We start from the raw sequence: 26,127 nt of genomic DNA on the forward strand, positions 1-26,127 counted from the left end.
TGTCACTGCGTCGAGCCAAGCACAATCTATAAGTCCCCTCACTTCCCGCCCATTTCTCCATTTCCCTAGCCCACCGTAAGAAATTAGGGCCCTGCCGCGCCTTCCAATGAGAAGTAATCTCCCGCTTGGCCAGGACCAGCCCTAGATCAATAAACCTACTGGTGATCTTAGTCTTTGCTGTGTGCGGAAAGCCATGTAGCAAGCAGACCCCCGGGCCTACCTCCAAGTCCCTCTCTGTCACCGTCAGGAGTAGCGTCGCCACTTCCTCCCAAAACCCTGTCACCTGCGGACAGTCCCAGAGCATGTGCGCACATGCGATTTACAGTTAGTGGGTTTATAGCCCGCCCACAGCTTACCATTGGCTAGCTTCAATGTCACTCTAATTTGATTTGTTCTCATTTGTCTCAGTATGCCAGCGTCATATCCTCATTGTGTTTGGCCCTCCCCTAGAGCATGGAACAAGATTTTGTGTCTTTCCCCAAGTCCTTTGTTTTGGAACTACTTTTTTCTTGTGCTCAAGAACTCCATATGATTGCTTTTGTTTTCAGGCCATTTCCCAGATCTTGCCTCTTTTCCCTTCCACCCCCGACCCACATCTGTTACTTCTACCCCCACCCACCCCATCCCTGCTTCATCTCTTTCCCCCACACAACCCAGTTTCGTCTCACTCCTTCACCTGCCCAAGTCTCATCTCCCTTCACCTGTGTGTTTGTTTCCTCTCCCCCCGCAGCCCGTGTGGGTTTCTTCTATCCTTCCCGGACATTGCCTTCCAACTATTCTCAAGTCCTTGTACTGCAGTGATAAAGTACGGCCCGGGGGCGCATGTGGCCCTCCTAACCTCTACATGCGCCCTATCCCTGGGCAAAAGCATCCTAGGCTGCTGTTTACTTGACTTATCATTAATGTTCAAAAGTATTAAATATACTGGCAAGCATTTATTTATGTAAAATGTTGTTTATTTGAATTTTCTTGCGCAACTTATACAGAATCGCAGAGCACATGTAATGGTTAACTGAAATAGGCCAAGAGTTACAGATCTCGCATGGGGTTATCAGCTTGTTCACAAGGTCTATGGCAAAGCAAATTTCCAATCGGTACAATCTTAACTGGTTGTATTCAGCAACCCGTACATGCCCCACATTTCGCCCTCCCATGAGAGCAACTTGAAAAGGAAACTTAATCTATCTACAAAACAAGCATTTATTTAAAGTTAAAGTGAAAACATTTTGCAACAAATCTGTAAAAGTATGATAATCTTTTTAAAATTCAAAAAGGGGTATTTCATGAACATACAGGGCCATTTCTCCTTAGTATATGAGAATATATCAGTTTCACATTGAGCAGTCTAGCCATATATATATATTTAGCTTCCCCCTAAACCCACCATACCACCAACACCACCCCCCCCCCCCCCCCCCACACGCAACCAACTCCCCTGCCGGACCACTATCTTATTGGCACCAATATGGCCCTCGGTCACATAACAGACCAAACATTTTGGCACGGGGAAATGTTTGTGAGCACCCATGTTGTACTGTGAACACGACGCTCCCAAGCAAACCCCCTCCTGCTCATTCATGCCGATCTGTCTGTACTTTGCCCACACTGCATTTGTTAAAAAAAAACAAGCACTGGCATAGCCAATAGGTCTCGCATTTGGGACCTTACAAGTGTTTAGCCATGCAACAGTTGCATAACTAAATACTTATAAGGTCCCAAAAGCGAGACCTATCGGCTATGCAAAGCGGCCGTGCGGCCGCGAAAGTGATCACGATCAAACATCAAAGCGGCCGTGAAACCGAAAGTAATCGCGGTAAAGCGCGGCGCGCCCGCGCTCATGCACTGTACCTCTAGGCTGACCTGGTAGCACTTTTTGGAGCCCTCTCAATAAGTCTCGCCAAGGGCTCAAGTCCAAAGTAAAATGGTCAATTATAAACTTCCGGGTTAGTCTGCTCACAGGCCTCCAATGTACGGCTATGCAGTGCACCTACAATGGTAGCTACTTCATACTTTCCACAGAAGCGTGGCCGCTATCTTGTGGAGCAGTGCTGACAACAGAAACCAGCAGCTCTCCGTGTAACTCTGCCCACCCCTGGCTGTCGTACAGCACATACTTTGTCCCTACCAGGAGGTGCTGCCTGCTGATTCTAGCGTTGCAGTAAAAGGTTCCGAGGCAAGCAATGTGAGTGAGACTTCCTACTAGGTTCTGCACTTTGCCAAAAGCTATCCAGAAATCAATACATCTCTGACGATTTAGCCAGGGTCTTTAAAAGCTGAGCAGTCAGTGACTAGCGCACGCACTTTCTTCGAGATAGGGGAAGTACTGACCGCTGTCTCTGGATTCTATTCTTCCACCATAAAACCCTCAGCTATGCAGATTGTCTGAGGATAGTTTTGCCCACCTACCATGATTTGTGATTTTAGTTCACCCATACTTATTTATTTTTGTAAGAAAAAGGAGCACTGCAGAAAAATAATTAGCAACAATTACAGTTTTTCTTCTCATATACACGTTTTAACAAGTTGGTTAAAGGGCCTCGTTAGATATAATGGTATGTTTTCCAAAATCGCCAGAATTTAAACTGGATTCACACCTCACAGAATGTGGTCCATCTCTCCAATCTCACCTGCCCCCCAATTCACCACCACGATTGAAAAAGCCAATAGCTCGTCCATATGCAACACCCATTGGCTTTGCCAATGCTGGTTTGTTTTACGGGTGATTTTCTTTGTGTGTGGGTGCATGAAAGTGTGAGGCTACATGTATGAATAAAGGAATGAATGGGTGAAGATATGACTATGACGGAGAAGTGATGATGGCTTGATGAATGGGATGAGAGTACGAAACCACGAAAGTAGGCAGATGAGACTGAAGATGGGCAGATAAGTAAGTGAAGAAAGGTGGATAAGCTCGAATGGGTGTCTAAATGAATAAGTAGTAAGGTGAGGGCTGAATAAAAATAACACTGTGGGAACGCAGCAATGGATGAACAATGAGCATGGATATGGAGTAGTATGGATGGTGGATGAATACATAATTCTGAAGACAGATGAGTGAGTTATAATGGAGGAATAAGAATGAGGGCAAACAGAAGTGAGACGATGTGTGAATAAATCAGAGATAATGGATTACGGAATGGATAGATGATTTAAGGGATAAGAGCATGGGTGTAAAGATCAGTAAGTATGTAAAGATGGATAAATGAACATGAGAGTGAGGACACAATTACTGCAATTTGTCATCCGGGAGTTCATGCAGGGTCCCGAGTAGTAATTACAAAAGTAGAGGCCTCTGTTTATAAGTGGTATCTAATGTGCTGTGCAGAAAACACAGTCTCAAAATGAACTATGCAATAATAGACATAAAATCACCTTGTCCAGTACCAGCTATAGAGGAGGTTGTTTACGATAGAGGGTGGTGGGAGGTGTCCCTGAGACACATTTCTGGGCAGGTCGATATGCATTAGAATGAGTATTTAGTAGCAAGGGACCTAACAGCACTACCTTGACTTGAAGACAAGGGCAACAACCCTTCATGACTCGATTTCCATGGCTCACTGCAGGACCACATAATTACTTCTGAGATAGTGAAGGAACAGAAGAGGACTTGTGCACCTCCGTATGCTTTTCCACATCTGAAGAGCTAACAGGTGCAGAGACAAAGAACTGCCTTCTCTCGTAGTAAAGAACTGCTGCATAAATATGTAGCATCTGAGGATGATATGTGCTGATTGACATTTGAAACCGCAGTTCTCCTCCCAACAGAGAACTTTGAAGCAGCATGCATTATTGCAGAATCAACATCTAACCAAACACACTAACGAACACAAACAAGTGGCCAAATTTGCATTTAACCTCTGCATAGTGTGATCCTCCATTGCCACGGAATTCCACTGTTGCCACTGCCTGCAATTTGTGTTTTTTGGTTCACATTGTAAACTCCGAGCCATTAGCGGTCAAGGGTTTGTGAACCTCCGCAACGATCTTGTGACCGAAACCGAGCACTGTGCAAAAAGGCAGTTTCCCGTCTCCCACCGTTTTCCTCTGCCCGCCTCCTGCTTATCCTCTCCCAGCACCCCACAACCTCCCAGGCCCAACTTAATGGAGGCCACAGCGCGACCCCATTGAGCAGGTTGTGTACCAGCTCCCCACATCCAGGCAAGCAATTCTCTTGACTCTACCAGCTGATTGTTCGCCTTTCCCTCCCTCTGCTCGTCGCCTCCTGTCTGCCCAGTAAGTGTCTGTGCGACACTTCTACTCCGCTACACTGTGCGCAGTCAGCCCCATTTTGTTAGGCAGCATAACTAGTGCCCTTTGCCTGTAACTGTGTAACTGCTGCGATTTTGTATTTGCTAATTTTGTTGGTGAAATTTTTGCTCTTTGTTCTTGTCTGTCCCACGCCATTTCCCGTCTCCTGTTGTTTTCCTCTGCCCACTCCCATCTCCTGCTTTCCGCCAACCAGCACCCTGCATAATGGAGGCCACAGCGCTGCCGCACAGTGGACGTGCGTAGCAGGCGCACCACCAGCGTGCCAAAGGCAAGCTCGTCTGCACCCGTCCGCATTTGGACCTCACCCAGCACCAGGGCACCTGGCCCTTCCGCCATCCACCGAGGAGACCCTAGCCTTCAACCTCGGACACCGAAACAGCAGCTATTCCTCCCCACGATCAACCAGGACCCTTAAGCTGCTGCCATTGCAGCTTCTCCTACAACATAAAAGCGCCCTCTCGCACCGGATCCAACGCTGACCCCGCCCAGGAGACCTCTAACAACTTGATTCACTCCAATGCACCCTGAACAATGTCAGATCGATCTGCAAACACACCACGGAAATCAGGGACATCATCACCACACTCTCCCACGACGTTGCCTTCATCATCGAAACCCGACTTAACCCCTCTTCGAACATCCACATAGCCATTGCAACACCCAAAGGACACAAGATGATACACCGAGACCGCACCGACGAACACAGCGGGGCATGGCCATAATCTTCAAGGAAACCATCCGATTCATAGCTAACAACGACGACCCCACACCGCTCATGGAACACCTCAACTTCAGACCGACCCCAAGACCACGATCAGAGGCACTCTTATACAGACCCCAGGGACCATGACCGGCTTTCTGTGACACCATCCCCAACTTCATCGCCCCACTAACCATCGACTCCTATGACTACATCCTACTCGGCGACCTCAATTTCCATGTCGACAACCCCAACTACACACACTCCACTTCCCTACTGGAGAACATGAACATCGGCCTCACACAACTGATCACCGAACCCACACACAATCGGCCACACACTCTGCCTCATTTTCACCTTGAGCGACAGAATCAAATTCAGCCTGGACCAACCACGTCTTTGTTCACTTCACCATCTCTGAAGCTCAGCACTCCATCACCAAGCACCACAGCCCCACCTACCACAGTTGGGGCAAGGTCATTGAGAGGTTGTGGACACAGGCCCTCAGTGTCACCCAACCCGAAGCCTCATCAGACCTCAACCAGGCTGTTCATAATTTCTCCACTTGGATCACCAAATGCACCAACTGAGTTGCGCAGATGAAACCAGAAAATACCAACAAATACCTTATAACAAGACAGCTGGTACACTGTAGAGCTCAGAACCACCAAACGCAACTGCTACCGACTCGAGAAACGATGGTGCACCTCAGAAAACCCCTCCGACAAAGCCACTCACAAAGCAGCCCTCAGCAACTACCACTGGCACATCATGGAAGCCAAGAGTGCGGCCTTCACTGCCTGCGACACAGCAGCCAACCACACAAAAGAGCTCTTCAAATGGTCAAGGAATTCTCCAACCCTGCAGCCACAGAAAACACCATCCACCTATCCCAAGAACTCTGCGACACTCTCTCGGACTACTTCAACTGCAAGATCTTCACCATATACAACAACGTCAATCCCCAACCCATTGCCCTCATCAGCAGCAACCAACTAATGCACACCGCCGAACGATCACCCCCTGGTCTCTGCTCACTACGCAGAGCACCACAGCCATCATGTCTTACGTCCACTCCGGAGCTGATTGCTGCCACAGACGGCATCAGAAGCCTCCGATCGTAGAGAGACTGTGACGCTGATCCTCCTTGACCTCTATACTGCAGTTGACACAGTTTCCCACCACACCTTTATTAACAGACTCTACGACATTGGCATACAGCAGAACACCCTCAAGTGGATCACCTCCCTCCTCACGGGACGCACGCAGAGTATCTGGCTTCCTCCCTTCAACTTCGAACCCAAAGACATAATTTTGCGGAGTACCCCAAAGATCATTCCTCAGCCCCACCTTGGTCAACACCTACATCATCCCCTCGCAGACATCATCAGATTCCATGGCCTCAACATAACAGAAAACACTCAAATCATCCTCTCGCTCACTGAAGACCCCACCACCACCAGAACCAACGTATGCAACGCCATGACAAATGTAGCTAACTGGATGAGAGACAACTGCCTTAATCTCAACTCAGACAAGACAGAAGTACTCATCTTTTAGAAGGACACCTGTGCATGGGACCATAGCTGGTGAACAGCAGAACCCGGGCAAACATCCATGCCTACAAACTACACATGCAACCTAGGCATCAACCTCGACAGCGAACTGGCCATGAAATGATAAGTCAACACAGTCACCTCCTGCCGTTTCCATACCCTGCGAACGCTCCGAGAAATCTTCAGATGGATCCCAGTCAACACCAGCAAAACCGTCAATCACGCCCTTGTTACCCGCTGCCTCAACTACGGCAACACTCTCTACGTCAGCATCTCCACACAGCACCTCCGAAGACTCCAGACCATACAGCATGCCGCAGCCAGACTCATCCTAGACCTTCCCACATGAATCCACATCACCCCTCACCTCAGAATCCTCCACTGGCTCGCCATCCAGAAGAGACGTTAGTTCAAGATCCTAACAAACGCCTACAAAGCTCTACACGATCAAGGACTGGTCTACATCAACCATCGACTGAACTTTCATCTACCCGCAAGACACCAACGCTCCTCCTCACTAGCCCTTGTTCACACCCCTGCATCAGTCGCACATACACAGGGAGCAGCTACTTCTCCTACATCGCTGCCAAGACCTGGAACGAGCTACCCCTCCATCTCCGAACAGCAAACTCTCAGGCGGAGTTCAGAAAGCAACTCAAGACCTAGCTCTTTGACTAAGAAGTCACACTTACAGCGCATATATATCCCTCGGAGTGACAGTGCTGCGCTTTACAAATGATGATTGGTTGAATAGTAACCTCTCAGTCTTGATCTATGGCAAGAACATAAAATAATGATTGAGAAGTCCATAATGTTCTTGAATAAGTGTGGCAATGGTGCATCCCTTTTCCAAAAAGGAAGAATACTTGGCATCACAACTGATATGGTAGATGTGCTGGTTGGGATGCAAGACAGATCATGAAAGACGTGAGATACATGCTTCCCTTGGTGCAACATCGCTTGTTGGAGTCTTAATGGGTAATCTAAAACTGAATGCTTCTCACCCACCACAGGGGACTCAGATCGGCTAATTGCCACTGGTCCAGATATACACATATAATTAGGGAGGTAAAAATGTATGCACCAGAGAAAGCCATTTGGTATATACACATAATTAGGGAGGTGAAAACGTATGCACCAGAGAAAGCGCCTTGGTATATGGCCAAATTTACTCCTGCTTACGGCATATGATAAAGGACCCTGAGAGGATGTAGGCATCAGGGTTGCAGACCTAAACGCAAATGGGATGTTGAGAAATTATATGAGACAATTCAAGCCAAATGTGCAACAGCAGTGGGACAGTTTAGGTCTCAGAATGCCTTGATCAGAGGTTCTAGATGAACATAGGGAATGGAGGAAACCGAGCATCCCCACCATCCTGGATGGACGCACTACAAACAAGCATTTGCAATGCAACAGGTCTCGCATTAGTTAGAGTTAATGCTGTTTTGAGCATTGCAGAGTATATATGTGGTATAGAACTGAAAGGGCTGACAGCAAAGGGCTGAGAAGTTGTTTGCGAAGAAATAAGATAAAATATGTGTGTGTGCTATTGGCACTAATGGTCTTCTCTTCTCGCATCTCCCTTTCTTTCTTTCTCCTTGATCAATGCTCTGAAAACTTCACATACAAATGAAAGTAGGAATATAGATGTTTTATGAAATCCCCTTTTCTTTAGACTTACAACCTCACACATGTGGGTCATTACTCTACAGACACACTGCAAGCTGCCTGCACTAGCCAGTTCTGGGGAAGGGGAGTGGAGAGTTTGTTGCAATGTTTTGAATGAATCTAAAATTGTTCTGGGCTTGCCAAGTTATTAGTTATGTATATTGTTGCGGTTATAAATGTGTGAAAACATGGCAATTTAAGTTACTTCTTTGCGACATATATATTATATATAACTATCAACTGTTTCGATTTGCACAGCTCTCTACAGCCTCCCTACACCTTTCTCTTTTTTACCATCCGCAGTCAGCCTTCTTTATGCACCACGTTACCAACACTTCTCTGGTACAGGTATTGAAGCTTTCCAACACTTCTCTTTAGCAGTGTACTTCTCATCCATCCAGACCTCTTTGCTACTTTTGACATGACTGCTAGGATCATTCTTCTGTTGCTACTGTCCGTACTTTGAGTATTTACCAAAGAACCTACTCTTGCCTACTACCCTCGTCGATACAGACTCTTTAGGCGTTGATTAACACCTTTTCGTGGATGACCTACACTTCTTTGTTTCCATCACAACCCCAATCCTTCTCATCCAACCCATAATGCTTCACCATCAGTGGACGACTTCTGCTTTAATTGGCAACAGCAGAAATTGAAGTCAGCCTTTCCAACTCCTCCGCTGTTCAGATTACACTGCTCTATCCTATCCAATCCCCTCTCACAAAGAAATCTTTGACAACTGCACCTGTCTGTATCCTACTAGCATCTTAATACTTCTCATCCACATAAACCTGATAAATTAAATGTACTTGCGACACTCCTCATCTGCCTCCCTTAACACTTTCCTCCCTTGGAACAAGGTCTCAAATTTTCTACCAGCACACTATCAACCTCCCTCATCACTATAACTTCCACTTTTCATCACCAGGATGGCTCCGGGGCCCTACTCCACAAATTATCAACACTTGTTGGGAAAGTTTTTCTCGGGGTCCTTTGGTGGTAATTGTGCAATATTCATGGTGGAAGTTCAGAACTGAAATAAAGCAGGACACCCTAATCACACAGAATTAAATGTAAGTTACGATTGTTACTTAGAAAACAAAAGTATTTAATGCAGGGATGGTAGACAACACTGAACACTAAAAAGGCCCTACAAACTTTTAGGGTGAAAATGGGACCATAAACTTAATCTAGAACTTTCACAGCACTATTCTCAACCCTAGGTAACCATAGACTACAACCCGATATGCCTCATATAACCTAGGCAATTGATTGGAACGAATTATTTTAGATGATGTGACCTCTCTGAACTTTGTTCTTTATTCTTTTGCAGTTCAAGATGAATAGCTAAGTTGGTGGGAGCCTGTGTTAAAGGGAATGACCTCAAATGTTAGCAGCTCATAGCCCTAAAGCCATCTCCATCTCAACTAACAATACAGGGGGACTAAATACTGTGTAAATGGAATTTAAAAGTCTAATTTTCTGCAGTGACCCTATATTTTACGCATGCAAGTACCAGTGTGCAACAAAGAGGCATGCGTGGAGGTTATCAGACAGAGTTCAGGGAATTACTGGAAGACTTGGAAAAGTACAATGCAGAAAGGGGCACTAGAAGAAGGATGATACACTTCAGTTGGCACTTAATGGGGGGGACAAACTTTGTGGGCAAGTATGCCAGGTTGTGGTCAACATTTACTATTGAGCATGTTGGCAACTGGAACAGCTAGGCATCCTGGTTTGGTTGATAACAGAATATCCTGCATGCTCCCACCTTGTATTGCTTCTCGTGTGGGACCTGTGGATCTGTCTTGTGTGCTCTCTTTCGGCTGCTCTGGTGCTTCTCTGCATGGGCCTCTTGGACCCGTTTTCGGGTCTCGTTTCTGTCCCGCTTGGTTTATTCACTATTGCCAACTATGCTCTTGGACCCAAAAATAAAAATACCAGAATGCCCTGACTCTGAAACACCAGGATTGCATCACATAGGACAATTACTGCAAGGATTCTGAACTCAGGATGAGCAGCCACATTGAAATGAACATTCCAGGTGTCTAGAGTGAAAAGAAGAGGCAAAGGGAAAACCCCTAAATATTCTCTATCAAATGAAAGATACAGGCTTCCACTAACTGAAAGGATATTCAGTGAACTTCGGGTCACGTTCCTGCCAAGCACTGGGTCAAAGGCCTTGGTGCTTACTGTAAGCCTGTATAGTGGGTGTACAAAGGACAGGCCAATGGGGACAGGGCTTGCTCACCAGCATACACAGTCCTCTTGTGTCTCTGGAGTGCTCTTGAACCTCTTGCAATGCAGCTGTCACTCATGGTTCAGGTTCCGGACAGGTCAGCTGGGCTGCAGGTTTTCATGGCTAATGGAAAAGCCCTTTCGGACAGTCTTTCTCAGTGACTATCTCTTTCAACTGAGTCTTGGTTTGATCCTCAGACCAGGAGGAAGCTACACTCTGGGAAGCAGAGCTCTTCTCCTTTTAAGCAAGATATGAGCACAAGGTCTTCTCTGAATCTAAGAACCTTTCCAGTCTTTTGAGGGAGCAGTGAAAACAGCAAAATTAAGCCCTGAAACTTTTATGTTGATGCCGAAAAACTTCCTTTCAAAGTAATGATGAATGCAAAGTACTGGCACTAGAGGACAAGTAGTTATAGCATGACACACTGGGGACAGCAGTGGGGAGCGGCCAATTGAAAGGTGTTCGACCATTAAAATAATCCTAATCCCAGACAACGAATGTTGGACGCAGCTTTGCAGGAATTTCCCCAAGGTCCCTACACCAAAGGCAAAACAGATAAACAAACAAACAATCACCCAGACATGTATTTGAATGTCACAGTCCAGGCATTCTAAGTGAAGGTTAACTGTTGTTGGTTAGTTATGGGATGAGGGCTATGCAGGCTGTCAAATCACTTTAGGGCACTGCATCATAAAAAGAGTCTCCCAAATCTCACAATGTTCACTTATGTTGGGCTAAAAGGGGCCTCCTAAAGTACAGTGGGGGCCCCTGAAGGAAATCCCCACCCGGGATGTAGGGGCTACATGCAGGAGCTTGCGTTACACCTCTGTTCACCACCCACCCTGCAGTCCCCAATCTAGAAATGTTGACTTCCCCATGATCAACCGTCTCCACTCCTACCATTTGTCATTTCCATGTTCGTACTGCAACACAATTAATTGGATACAGATGGAGCATATATTTAAAATCGCACATAACGGATAAAGCACAAATGAAACAGCAGTACTGAAAATAATCCACTGGAGAAACCTGGTCAACTTGCATGAATCATTGTATTCAACTCATACAATTTGACAGTAATCCAAAGAATAGTGCTTTAAGCTCACAAGATCACACAGTGATGGCGATAAACCGGTGGAGAAGTGTGTATTATACAAAGCAGCAGTGAAACAATAGGCAAAATATATAGTATACATGAGTGTACAGTGCAAGAGTCTCAAATAATTAGACTCCATTACAACTGATAAACGTATTATGTTCACATGGCTTAACATGTCAACGACGTTTCGACCCGGAGGGACTTTAGGGTCATCATAAGGACTAATGTTTAAATATAGAAGCAAAAGCAGGACATCTAAAAGTCACCTTCACAATTCCATGGCTCTGTTCATCCTACTCTCCATCAACATCCCACCACCTATATTATAAACCTCTGCACTTTATATGAAATTAAATTTTGTACTTGTATAGTGCACTGCTGCCCCAGCGACGGGGCGTCCTGGCGCTTGTACTCAGACCGCTGTGGAACCCTTCCTGGCTTTCCCTGTGAAATGTCCACTCCTGGGCACCCCCAAGGTGAAGCCAGGCATCCCCAGCGCTGTTGGGGCCGTTGTGGAGATTAAGCAAGCTATTGCCCAGAGTTGCAGAGTGGGACCCATGATTAGAGTAGGCACCGAGGCGAGAATTGTCAGGTCCGAGGAAATTAAGCCCAAGACCCGCCGAGGCGGGAATTGAACCCTGGTCTCGGGCCAGATCTCTGCATCAGGGTCTGCCGCTCTAACCATTGAGCCACAAATCTCCACCTTACATTTCACAATCTCACCTCTCCTAGTACATAGGTGGTTAGAAGACAGAGAACGGATTGCAGATCGCGATCACAAGGATTGACACACTGTCATAAGAAAGCCCATAGGGTTAACTAAGGGCCATTGCCGAAGAGGGTGTGGCCGACCTTCCGCTTCTGACCCCAGTGGTGTGATCCTCTGAGCCTAGTGCTCCAAAGTGAAGGAACACCATGTCCTGTTGGGCGTTCTCCCCGTTTTCTCGCTGCTGGCTCCCCAATGTGACCTGTGCAGAGCCTGATGGTGGCCTCTGCTTGTCCTTGCCTTGCCCTTGCCTGCTGTTGGCTGCTTCTCCTGCAGGTGAGGAGCCCTGTTCCCTATGCACCGATGGTCCTCGTGCTGGTGGTCCTCACACAGTCACTTCGTCAGAGTGTGGCCCGGGAGGTGTGGCTGTTGGAGGCAGGGGCCAGGGATGGGTGACGCCGAGAGTGTGTTATGGAGGATTACCTCAGCAACAACGTGAGGCGCCAAGTTAGAAGGGGTATTGTCTTTATAAGGAGCAGGGGGCTAACTATAGCGCTCTCATAGGTAGTGGAGTAATGCGTAAACACAGAGTGGCAGGCCCAGGAAAAGTAGCGGGCTTGGTGTTTGAAGATTCGAAGACACTGACATAAGACATAGACAAGTACAAGTGCGCGCGGCAGCAGGGGAAGGGGAGAGAGGAGGGGGCCTGCGCCGGATTCCCTTGCGGGAGCGAGCAGCAAAGCATGATAATTGCTATCATATGGCGCCACTGCTCGCTCCGGCAAATGAATCACCAGACGTGCACGCAAAGCTGTGACGATTGCTAAAGGTCATTTTCCTATGAAGCGCATGCGCACTGCGTAGGCGAGACCTAAAAAGTGCTATAAGCATTTTTGCTACCATATATCCTAGAAAACATTATGCACAGCTGAACAGCCCTATTAAAAATAATTACCATAAAAAATGTTTTCTAGTTTTATTTGTCCTTGCAATTCTGGCCACTTCTTCCTGCTTCTAATGCTTGTTTGTTACAGCTTTTTTTTTTGTTATTGGGGGTCGAGGTGGGGGGGACAAACAACGGGAGGATGGAGGTCGCGAAATAGGACCTGAATTACATCATGAGCAGCGGACCTAGGGGAGAATCAACAGATGCCAGACTCCGAGGGCAGACTGAGGTGGTGCCGAGTGATGCTGAGGTGGTGGTATGCTGGTGCAGAGGTGATGTTTATTGATACTCAGGTGGTGCTGAGTGATGCTGAGGTGGTGGTGTGCTGGTGCGGAAGTGATGCGGAGTGGTGCCGAATCATGCTGAAGTGGTGGTGCTGCACTTATGCTCTGGTGGCGATGAGCTAGTGCTCAGGGGGTGCCGAGTTGGTACTGTGATGAATCTATGCTGAAGTAGTGCTCCGGTGGTGCTGAATTGCTGCCGAGCTGGGGTTGTGATGGTATTGCACTGGTGGTGGTGTACTCATGAGAAGGACGTGCTTTGCTGAGATGCTACTGTGCTGATGCTGAGGTGGTGCTCAGTTGCTGATGAGGTTGGGTTGAGCTGGTGGTGGTGCACGGATGTTGACCTGGTGCTGCACTGATGCGGAGCTGATGCACTGATGAGGAGGTGGAGCTGTGCTAGTATGAGGTGGTGTGCTTATGCAGAGGAGCTGCTCAGTGGTGCTGAGGTGGTGCAGAGTGATGCTTTGGTGGCGTTCAGGTGATAATGTGCTAGTGCTCATGTTGTACCCAGAGATGCTGAATTGGTGCAGAAGGGGTGCTGCACTAGTGCTGAGGTGGTGCTGCGCTAATGTGGAAGTGGTGCTGCGTTGGTGCTGAGTTGCAGCTGCAAAGGTGCTGAGGTGGTGCTGTGCTGATGCAGAAGTGGTGTTGAGTGATGCAGAAGAGATGCAGCACTGGTGCTGAGTGATGTTGTGGTGTACTGAGTGATGCGCTGATACGGAGGTGGTGGCACTGCAGCTGAGGTAGTTCTGCACTGGTGCAGAGGTAGTTCTGAGCTGGTCCTGAGGTGGTGCACTGGTGCTGAGGTGATGCTGAGCAGGGGTTGTGTGATGCTGAGGTGGTGCTGTGCTGGTGTTGTGGTGGTGCTAAGTTGCTGCTGAGCGATGCCCAGGTGGTGTTGCGGTGGTGCTGAGTGACACTAACAGGTGCTGAAGTGGTGCTGCACTGGTGCTGAGGTGGTGTTGCACTATCTACTTGCAGGATATATTGTTAACTAACCTCACTTACATGCCGCGTTTGGAGAGCACAAGAAGGCATCCCTTCATATAGGTTTTATTTCACCAACAATTGAAACCTAAATGCAAGCATCAAAAGTTGAAATCGCACAACGTAAAGTTGCTTCCATTTTCATAAAATGGAGCAATAACCGCATGTTTCCATCCTTAATCGTATCCAAATAATTTTGCTGTCAACAGCACAATGTAAATAGGTTGATCCTACTGTCGGATGTTTTTTTAAACTACACTCCTATTAAGAAAAGTATATTATTTAAAGTTTGGACATTTGAGCTAATAAACCAAAAATGTTATAGAATGAAAAACAAAAAATCAAGTTCTGGGAGAATGGATCACTTGTCCTGTGTTATCAGGGTCTAAGATCTTAGGAGTCTGTATAAGAAAACCCTCATATGAGTACACAGGTCGGTGGCGGTGTATCTTGATTCTCCGCCTTCGTGTACTTTCACAGCATCTTCATTGGGTTTCTTTTTGTTAGTATGCTGTCCTCCACCTGGAGGTAGACCAACTGATATTACAGTAGCGTCCAGGTATCAAAAAAGGAGAGGGATGTGCAAGGTGCTCAAAAGTGGTGAGGTTAAAATTCCCTACTCAACTCTAAAAGCTACAAAAGAATTTTAATGAGAACAAGAGTGGAGTGGGAAATTAAAATGAAAGTGATGTAGTTGTAGACAGAGTTAATAGTCTATTACATCAGTGGCTAAGGTCTGTGAATAAGGTCGACATGTTTCAGCCTTCTCGTGTATTCTTGAGGCTTTCGTCAGGACCAAAAAAGTGAGAAGGGGCCCGTTCTGCCGCCTTTTGGAGTGTGATCAAGTAATCACAATTATGTTGTTTCTTTCGAAGAGTTGTTGGCTCTGTAATTTAAACAAAATTGAATTGTGATTGTTCTACCCTCTTTACAGCATCATTAATACAGTGACCATTCGTCCTATATCATTGGTGGGGCTGTGACAATAATAATACAATGATTATCGTGCTTCCAATTAAGCACTTAGAGTAGGAAATTTACGCGCTATAAACAAACTTAGCAGTCAAGGAGAGACTGGCATGTAGGTTACAAGAAGAGGAAAGTAATTAGAATCACTAAATATCTTGATTATGGTAACACTTTTGTAGTGTCATTGTTTTAGAGTACATACGCTATAGTATGAAGAGCAGTCGGTCATTCATGATGGTATGAAGGTATTTATGGGGATATAGCTAATTGAGTGAATCAGATGACATTAGTCTCCTAGTTCTCATTCTACGTGTATTGAGCGCTCGTATTTTTCGCTTCTAGTTTGATGGCACGAGCAGTCTATTGTTTATCGTGTTTTATGTCAAAGCGCATACACAACTGTTGACATTAACAAGTAAATAGATAGTTCGCTTTGTTAGGAAGCGTCAAAATTTGCACCGGTAGTGTATATGAATCATGAATAAAGAGGCACATACAATTAGCCTCTGAAACACACAAACAGTCAATTGATTTATCCGCTAAGTCGTGAGGATTACCATTCCCAGGTTAGTATGAGTATAGAAGTTCTCTCTATTACCTTGCTCAATGTCTTGTATGAGCTTCCTCGGGACTTCAGAGATCAAGAAACCTGTTCCTGTAAGGTTAAATGCTAATTAGTTGGGTGCTCTTACCGCGTTGGTCTTCTGTCTCGTGGTAGCGAGTAGCAAGGGCTTACCGGTTCTTCATCACGCACTGCTTGTGCTGACTCTGATCGCCGTGTCCCGGTTAACGCGGGGCCATGTATCGGTCGTTTTTAGCTGCTTGGAGTTAGAAACTAAGGAGAGACTCTCCTTCCTGCATCTGGTTGGCAAAGCGGTTGGCAAAGGTCTTCATTGTTAGAAAGAAAAGACTATCGAGTAAGATATAAGTTGGCATAGACCATGTTAGTGGTTAAAGAGCAATAATTAATTCTAAAAACAAATCAATGGTTCCAGGGTAAGCGAAACGTTTAGAAATTGTATAAATGTGTTCGCTTGGTGTAGGAGGGATGAAAAATTATGAGGTTTATTTACAAAGGCTCATTTCTGAGATTATATAGTGTCATCATGGTGGAGTGATATTTTGTTTCTCTCAGGTTATTATTCAGTACTTATTTTATTACTGAGATTATTCTTTTTGAGGGTGATGATTTGGCGTGATCTGTTTGTATTTTCTCAATCATGATGTCACGCCAGTGTATGCCATGGGATAAAATCATTCAATCCCTCGATATCTGTTTTAAGGCGATGTACCCAGCGCTGTTCTTTTTCGAACAAGATGCGTTCGGCATTGTTTGTTGTTACTGACAGGGTTTCTAGTACTACCCACCTCAGATCTTCTGCATTGTGGTTTTGCTCAATGTAATGTTTACTCATTTTTGTTGTTGCTCTCTTGCAGTTCACGTTGCTCTTGTGTTCTCCTATGCGGAGCTTGACTTTACGGCATGTCATACCAATGTATCTCTTTTGGCATGGGCAGGTGATCATGTATACCACGTGGCTGGTATTGCAGTTCGTGTGATGTCTCAAGGTCCATGTGAGGTTCGGTAACAGATCAAGTTTTTTCGTGGCTGTTGTAAGCTTGCATACGGCACATGACCCACATGGGTAATGGCCCGTGATTGGACTCATGTTCCAGAGTGTTGTTATGTTTTCTTTTTTCTTAATTGGGGCTGGCCTAGTATGTACTAGCTGATCTTTCAGGTTACGTGTCCTTTTATTGGCAAACCTAGGTTTAGGCCATTGTAAGGTGTTTGAGGTTAGGATCCTCCAGTTGCGATTTATTATCTTCTTCACAGTGTTACTTGACGTGTTGTAAGTTGTAACACATGTTAGAAGGTCTTCAGATGGTGTTTTAGGTGTTACTTCAAGAAGACTCTCCCTCGCTTGATTGCGTGCTCTCTTTTGGCACTTTTTGATGATTCTGTCAGGGTAATCACGTTGGTGTAGTTTTATTTCCAGATCTTTAGCTTGGTCCTTGTAGTCTCCAATAGTACTGCAGTTACGTCTCAGGCGTAAAAATTGATTGTAAGGTAAGTTCTCCCTCAACGGTCGGGGGTGGAAGCTGTTGTACGAGAGTATACTGTTGCGTGAAGTGGGTTTGTAATATGTTTTAGTCTGTAAAGTGTTATTCACCGTGTAGATGGTTATGTCAAGAAAATCCAATTCTTTCCGGTTTGAAGTGCAGGTGAATTGCAGGCAATCATCCCTGCTATTCATCCATATTAGGAAGGAGTTCAGAGTCTCCTGTGATTCTTCCCATACCATGATTATGTCGTCGATGTAACGACGCCAGAATCGTATATGTGGCTGATAGGGGTTGCTCTCATTCTGAATGAACTGTTGCTCAAAGGTGCTTATGTACAGCCCTGCCACACTGGGGGCAAAGGTACTACCCATAGAAGTACCGTGGCTTTGACCGAACAGCATCCCTTCGTATACAAAATAGTTCTCGGTAAGTGCCATCCGGCAGCATTCCAGTACAAAATGTCTCGGAGTGTGGTGGTCCCATGTGCTTGAGAACAGGATATTTTCTAGAGTTTCTAAAGTCTTCTTTTGCGGTAGACTGGTATAAAGACTTTCTACGTCAAGTCCTACTAGGTACATAGTTGTTTCATTGTATACTAGGCCTTCAAGTTGGTTGAGGAGATCTCGTGTGTCCTTAAGGTATGTTGCAGTGCTTTGTACCAGGGGTTTGAGGAAATAGTCTGCGAATTGTGACAGTGGTTCCAACACCGATCCAATTCCGGAGACAATGGGACGCCCCGGTGGGGGTACTGTCTCTTTGTGTGTTTTGGGTAGAGTAAAAGTAGGGTACCACCGGGCTGTCAGTTCTTAAGAAGTCAGCCTCGTTCTTTGAGATCCAGTTGTTCACTTCTGCCTCTTCCACCATTAGATCTATAGTTCTTTTCATCCAGCCGTTGAAATTTGACATGTAGGGTTGGAAATTAGGTTGTGGTGGCTCATAGTATCTGGGGGTCTGCCATCTGCTTCCTCGTTGACATTGGTTCCGTTTGTAATTGGATCTACCTCGTCTCTGGAAATTACCATCATCGCTGCTCCAATCTGAATTGTTGCTTGAAGAATCTCCCATGAAGTCATCTTCATTTTGTTCAGGCGCCCGAATTCAAGAAGAGGACGAAGAAGGGGAGTTACATGGGACGATCAAGAAAGACAGGTGCACACCCGCAGCATGTCGAAGGAACAACCGGGACCGAGCTCAGCGACTCGCTGGTAATAAATTTAACAGACCTCACGCTGACGACTGAAGAACTAAAAGTTCTCAATAAGGGTTTAGGTTTTGTTCCTACACCACCTTTGGACATCTTCAAGACACGGTGCGAAATTGCAGAATTCTGTAGAAAGATCAAATTGAAAGCATTTTTTATGGATAAAGAAGAACAAACCTCTGAATATGATACCAACTTAAGACCCAAATCCACATTTTGTCCTCCAACACATACAGTCCCAGTGGAAATCCAAGCCTTTGAACAGGCAGTAATGAAAGAAGTTGAAAACATCAAAACCAAAGACAACAAAACCTATGTAAATATGAGCAGGAAAGAACAAAAAGCTCTTGAAGACCTACGTAACAACAGTGACTTGGTAATAAAACCAGCCGATAAAGGAGGAGCGATAGTGCTATTGAGTAAAGAAGGATACAACAAACAATGCACGGAACTACTTGCTGATCAGAGATTCTATAGGAAACTCACCACTGATCCAACTACGAGATTGAAAAGAACTATAGATCTAATGGTGGAAGAGGCAGAAGTGAACAACTGGATCTCAAAGAACGAGGCTGACTTCTTAAGAACTGACAGCCCGGTGGTACCCTACTTTTACTCTCTACCCAAAACACACAAAGAGAGAGTACCCCCACCGGGGCGTCCCATTGTCTCCGGAATTGGATCGGTGTTGGAACCACTGTCACAATTCGCAGACTATTTCCTCAAACCCCTGGTACAAAGCACTGCAACATACCTTAAGGACACACGAGATCTCCTCAACCAACTTGAAGGCCTAGTATACAATGAAACAACTATGTACCTAGTAGGACTTGACGTAGAAAGTCTTTATACCAGTCTGCCGCAAAAGAAGACTTTAGAAACTCTAGAAAATATCCTGTTCTCAAGCACATGGGACCACCACACTCCGAGACATTTTGTACTGGAATGCTGCCGGATGGCACTTACCGAGAACTATTTTGCATACGAAGGGATGCTGTTCGGTCAAAGCCACGGTACTTCTATGGGTAGTACCTTTGCCCCCAGTGTGGCAGGGCTGTACGTAAGCACCTTTGAGCAACAGTTCATTCAGAATGAGAGCAACCCCTATCAGCCACATATACGATTCTGGCGTCGTTACATCGATGACATAATCATGGTATGGGAAGAATCACAGGAGACTCTGAACTCCTTCCTAATATGGATGAATAGCAGGGATGATTGCCTGCAATTCACCTGCACTTCAAACCGGAAAGAATTGGATTTTCTTGACATAACCATCTACACGGTGAATAACACTTTACAGACTAAAACATATTACAAACCCACTTCACGCAACAGTATACTCTCGTACAACAGCTTCCACCCCCGACCGTTGAGGGAGAACTTACCTTACAGTCAATTTTTACGCCTGAGACGTAACTGCAGTACTATTGGAGACTACAAGGACCAAGCTAAAGATCTGGAAATAAAACTACACCAACGTGATTACCCTGACAGAATCATCAAAAAGTGCAAAAAGAGAGCACGCAATCAAGCGAGGGAGAGTCTTCTTGAAGTAACACCTAAAACACCATCTGAAGACCTTCTAACATGTGTTACAACTTACAACACGTCAAGTAACACTGTGAAGAAGATAATAAATCGCAACTGGAGGATCCTAACCTCAAACACCTTACAATGGCCTAAACCTAGGTTTGCCAATAAAAGGACACGTAACCTGAAAGATCAGCTAGTACATACTAGGCCAGCCCCAATTAAGAAAAAAGAAAACATAACAACACTCTGGAACATGAGTCCAATCACGGGCCATTACCCATGTGGGTCATGTGCCGTATGCAAGCTTACAACAGCCACGAAAAAACTTGATCTGTTACCGAACCTCACATGGACCTTGAGACATCACACGAACTGCAATACCAGCCACGTGGTATACATGATCACCTGCCCATGCCAAAAGAGATACATTGGTATGACATGCCGTAAAGTCAAGCTCCGCATAGGAGAACACAAGAGCAACGTGAACTGCAAGAGAGCAACAACAAAAATGAGTAAACATTACATTGAGCAAAACCACAATGCAGAAGATCTGAGGTGGGTAGTACTAGAAACCCTGTCAGTAACAACAAACAATGCCGAACGCATCTTGTTCGAAAAAGAACAGCGCTGGGTACATCGCCTTAAAACAGATATCGAGGGATTAAATGATTTTATCCCATGGCATACACTGGCGTGACATCATGATTGAGAAAATACAAACAGATCACGCCAAATCATCACCCTCAAAAAGAATAATCTCAGTAATAAAATAAGTACTGAATAATAACCTGAGAGAAACAAAATATCACTCCACCATGATGACACTATATAATCTCAGAAATGAGCCTTTGTAAATAAACCTCATAATTTTTCATCCCTCCTACACCAAGCGAACACATTTATACAATTTCTAAACGTTTCGCTTACCCTGGAACCATTGATTTGTTTTTAGAATTAATTATTGCTCTTTAACCACTAACATGGTCTATGCCAACTTATATCTTACTCGATAGTCTTTTCTTTCTAACAATGAAGACCTTTGCCAACCGCTTTGCCAACCAGATGCAGGAAGGAGAGTCTCTCCTTAGTTTCTAACTCCAAGCAGCTAAAAACGACCGATACGCGGCCCCGCGTTAACCGGGACACGACGATCAGAGTCAGCACAAGCAGTGCGTGATGAAGAACCGGTAAGCCCTTGCTACTCGCTACCACGAGACAGAAGACCAACGCGGTAAGAGCACCCAACAAATTAGCATTTAACCTTACAGGAACAGGTTTCTTGATCTCTGAAGTCCCGAGGAAGCTCATACAAGACATTGAGCAAGGTAATAGAGAGAACTTCTATACTCATACTAACCTGGGAATGGTAATCCTCACGACTTAGCGGATAAATCAATTGACTGTTTGTGTGTTTCAGAGGCTAATTGTATGTGCCTCTTTATTCATGATTCATATACACTACCGGTGCAAATTTTGACGCTTCCTAACAAAGCGAACTATCTATTTACTTGTTAATGTCAACAGTTGTGTATGCGCTTTGACATAAAACACGATAAACAATAGACTGCTCGTGCCATCAAACTAGAAGCGAAAAATACGAGCGCTCAATACACGTAGAATGAGAACTAGGAGACTAATGTCATCTGATTCACTCAATTAGCTATATCCCCATAAATACCTTCATACCATCATGAATGACCGACTGCTCTTCATACTATAGCGTATGTACTCTAAAACAATGACACTACAAAAGTGTTACCATAATCAAGATATTTAGTGATTCTAATTACTTTCCTCTTCTTGTAACCTACATGCCAGTCTCTCCTTGACTGCTAAGTTTGTTTATAGCGCGTAAATTTCCTACTCTAAGTGCTTAATTGGAAGCACGATAATCATTGTATTATTATTGTCACAGCCCCACCAATGATATAGGACGAATGGTCACTGTATTAATGATGCTGTAAAGAGGGTAGACAATCACAATTCAATTTTGTTTAAATTACAGAGCCAACAACTCTTCGAAAGAAACAACATAATTGTGATTACTTGATCACACTCCAAAAGGCGGCAGAACGGGCCCCTTCTCACTTTTTTGGTCCTGACGAAAGCCTCAAGAATACACGAGAAGGCTGAAACATGTCGACCTTATTCACAGACCTTAGCCACTGATGTAATAGACTATTAACTCTGTCTACAACTACATCACTTTCATTTTAATTTCCCACTCCACTCTTGTTCTCATTAAAATTCTTTTGTAGCTTTTAGAGTTGAGTAGGGAATTTTAACCTCACCACTTTTGAGCACCTTGCACATCCCTCTCCTTTTTTGATACCTGGACGCTACTGTAATATCAGTTGGTCTACCTCCAGGTGGAGGACAGCATACTAACAAAAAGAAACCCAATGAAGATGCTGTGAAAGTACACGAAGGCGGAGAATCAAGATACACCGCCACCGACCTGTGTACTCATATGAGGGTTTTCTTTTACAGACTCCTAAGATCTTAGACCCTGATAACACAGGACAAGTGATCCATTCTCCCAGAACTTGATTTTTTGCATTACCATTGGAAGCCGGATGGATCACTGCTTCTCATTCCCTCCCCATTGATATTTACATAGAATGAAAAACAACATAGCCTCCAGCTGAAAAGGGCTCGTGAAACCAAAGACAGTGGAAAACAACATAAGGACATGATTTGCAGCCCTCGGTTGAGCGTGTAAAGAAAGCCAAATAAGCCAAGGAAAAAAAGTAGTGCTCCGAAACTAACATGCATGGCCGATAGTGAAGTGATCCATGTAACAGGGCGTGTCTTCAGCGCGTGACCAAAAAAGCAAACGGAGGGACAAATGTAAACTATTCACCAACGAAAACAAAGTGTGAAAGGCACATGAAGGAATGAATGAAAACAGATGGGCGTGCAGAAAGCCCATACAGTAGATGCTGTATGAATCGAGAGAAAGCACATGCGCTGCCTAGGCAAGACCTAATAAGGGGGGCAGGGGGTGAACAGATCAGGATTAAGCATTGTTTCAGAAAATTGAATAATAATTGAAAGCTGTGCAGAACGAGTTAACGTGAACAGGTGACCCAACACCGAGCGAGCTAAACAAACGTACTTCACTACCGGGCCTTTGGGTGCAAAGTATTTCAAAACGATTCAATATTGAATCTGGATAAGGATTAACATCACGAAACGCTTGAAATAGAGAATGGATACTTGCAGAACTGCAAGAAAGTCAGCAAGGTGAGCTGAATGACAGCAGTGCTAACGTCCAAGCACCCAGCAAGGTGAGTTAGATGACAGCAGCACCAGCGTCAAAGCATGTCTGGAAAGATCAGGATGCGCGCGAGGAGCTCCCGACTGTCAAGTTGGCTCTCCTGTGCTCAATGAAAATATAAGAAATACGGAGAGCGGTAACAAAATACAGGGTTTGGAAGCAACAGTAAAAAAAAAATATGCATCAGTAAAAAATAAGAAAACTACCCTTTTGTTTACATGTTCCTGCTTTCTTAAAGACTTAATTATGGAATCTTTTGAAATACTTGACACTAACCTGTGATCAGTACAGCACAGAGCACCATTCTTTTGATACTGTCAAATGATATGAGTTTATACAATTACTTCTGCAAGTCGACCAGGTTTCTGCAGCGGATTATTGTCATTACTGTCGTTTCATTTGTGCTATATTCATTTGTTCATGTTTGCGATTTAAATTCATGGCCCGTTCGGAACCATTGTTTGCGTTACCGTTTATAAGCCTTAGTCCCAGGTGGTTTGGGGCTACCATCCGTGTGCCAGCCCAGGCTATGCTATGTTCACCACCTCTTTTTCAGTGTTGCCACTTCTTCCCCCTCGGTTCACTGCATATTACCCTCGTGCTGATCCGTATTGTTCATCTGCCAAACAATGCGCGTCATACTCCCGAACTATCATTCACTGCTTTTTCCGACGATCTAACCAACCTTTGGACAGTTTTAGGCAGCGGTTGCCAGGGACCCAGCTGAATCGCACTAGAAACTCTTTCAATGAAGGGGTACAGTCTCTCCACTACACATAATGACGGCTTCCTCTCTAAACATTCTTATTCACGAAGCACCGCCTCTCGCTCCCGCAGTGACCAGCATCTCATCCTGCCGCCCCTCTTTTTCCCTCTCCCGTGCCCGCCACCACACATACCCTGCTTCAGGGAGTACCCCTTCCTTACCACTTCCCCCTGCTCGGCAGACTTGTAGACACAGGTTACGATCTCGTTATGCAGCAGCAGGAAGAGCGCCTCGTCCGCCATCTCCTGCTTGTTCATACTCCCGGCTGCCGGGGCCCGTGCGATCCTCTTGGGGGGCAGGGACTCCCCGGCACCGCCGCTGAACACCCGGTCGCCAGCTGACAGCCCAGCACTGGGACACTATGTGGCCCCGCCCACCAACGCGGGAGCCGTCACTTCCGTTTCCAAGCAGTTCACTTCCGCTTCTTCCACACTTTTGACATGTATGATGAAGTTACGTGAGAGGAGGTTCTCTGAGCTGGGTATCAGAATTACAAGAAACGAGTGTGAAAACAAGTTATAACAAGCATTTGCAATGCAATAGGTCTCGCATTTACGCGAGTTTAAGCTATTGGCATTGTAAATGACAATGCGTTTTATTTATGTTTCAAAAAAAGGCATTGCCATTTACAATGCCAATAGCTCAAACTCGCAGAAATGTGAGACCTGTTGCATTGCAAATGTTTTTTTTTAATTAGAAACGTTGGAAAAACTGCCTGCCAGTCACCCGCTGTGACAGCAGAATACAAAGTTCAAGAACATGCTCAGTTGGATCACTAAATTCAGTCCTTCCAAAGAAACATACAATTCCATGTAATTCTTGCTCTGTCATGTTCTGCTTTCTATTTGGATGGAACAAATTTGCCTACTGTTAGCAGATGTGTGTACAAAGAATCTTTGAAATGTAACTCTTTGCTGTGCCCCCGACATGAAGAGAGGGGTTGGCCTAGCGGCTAGGGCGGTTGACCGCGAATCTGGGGAACCAGGTTTGAGTCGCGGCAACGACGCTGAACATCCTGTGATTCTGGGCAAATCACCTAATCTCCCGTGCCTAACAGAAAAATTAATGTGTCCTCATGTAACGCAACTGGTGTTATGTAAAGCGCTCCGATACCGGATCAAGTTCACTACACACTTATCTGCTTTTGCCAAATATGCGCTCCCAGGGCAGGTAATCTGACGGACATGTTGTATATTTCAGAATTATGGAATACAAATTGTTTTGATCGTTGTCCATAACAATACACTTCTGAAATAGATGCCTGCTACGCAAATAAAGGCCTGCAGTGTTTGCCCCTGGAGAAAAAACATTTATTTCATTCTCTACAGAGTCATCGCTAAGCATGCGGGGACGTTTAAAAATATAAATACACGTACAGGTATACAAGACATGGGCTTAGGCCTCTCGACTAAAAATTTAAGGCTAAAAACCACACAAGCCATGGCGATTGGTCTGCAGAACCAAGTATTAAAAATTCTTTGTAAATGCCACGGACAAATTGTTTTCTTTTGGCATAACAAATAAAGGTCATACTTTCACAGTGAGAGTAACTGGAAAGCTATGCTTAAAAAATATTACACCGAACTGAAAACATGCTAGATGCATTTTTAAGACTGTCATACTTTAAACTGTTTGTTGAAAAGACGTTGCGATGTTAGTCTATTAACACTAATCAGCTACATGTTGTAGAGAGATCAGACAGACCCGGAAGCCCTCTGTCAATTTCACTAAGGTAAGTGGACAGTGGCCTGAGTAGAGAAAGGTTGTTTGCTGATCTCATTCCTAAAATTCCTTACCTCTAAAACGGCCTTCGACTTACTGCTCGCTAAACAAGCAGGAAGTGGGATAAGG

General features: G+C 45.1%; 1 protein-coding gene across 4 annotated transcripts in view; it reads right to left on the minus strand.

Annotated features, from left to right (window-relative positions):
• TRAPPC6B (trafficking protein particle complex subunit 6B) overlaps window positions 1-24,659 on the minus strand; it is a 77,732-nt gene extending 53,073 nt beyond the window's left edge. For 2 of the 4 annotated variants that reach the window (XR_014968889.1, XM_085626927.1), the window contains exon 1: window positions 24,438-24,659. Coding sequence is in view for 2 of the 4 variants with exons in the window: in XM_085626927.1 (XP_085483053.1) it covers window positions 24,438-24,533 (96 nt within the window). In the remaining 2 variants the exon portion in view is untranslated. The remainder of the gene's footprint in view (window positions 1-24,437) is intronic. The other 2 variants (XR_014968888.1, XM_085626926.1) reach the window with 1 other exon arrangement.
• Window positions 24,660-26,127: the final 1,468 nt, after the last annotated feature.

The sequence above is a fragment of the Triturus cristatus genome, chromosome 9 (assembly GCF_964204655.1).
Source record: "Triturus cristatus chromosome 9, aTriCri1.1, whole genome shotgun sequence".
Taxonomy (NCBI): Eukaryota; Metazoa; Chordata; class Amphibia; order Caudata; family Salamandridae; genus Triturus; species Triturus cristatus.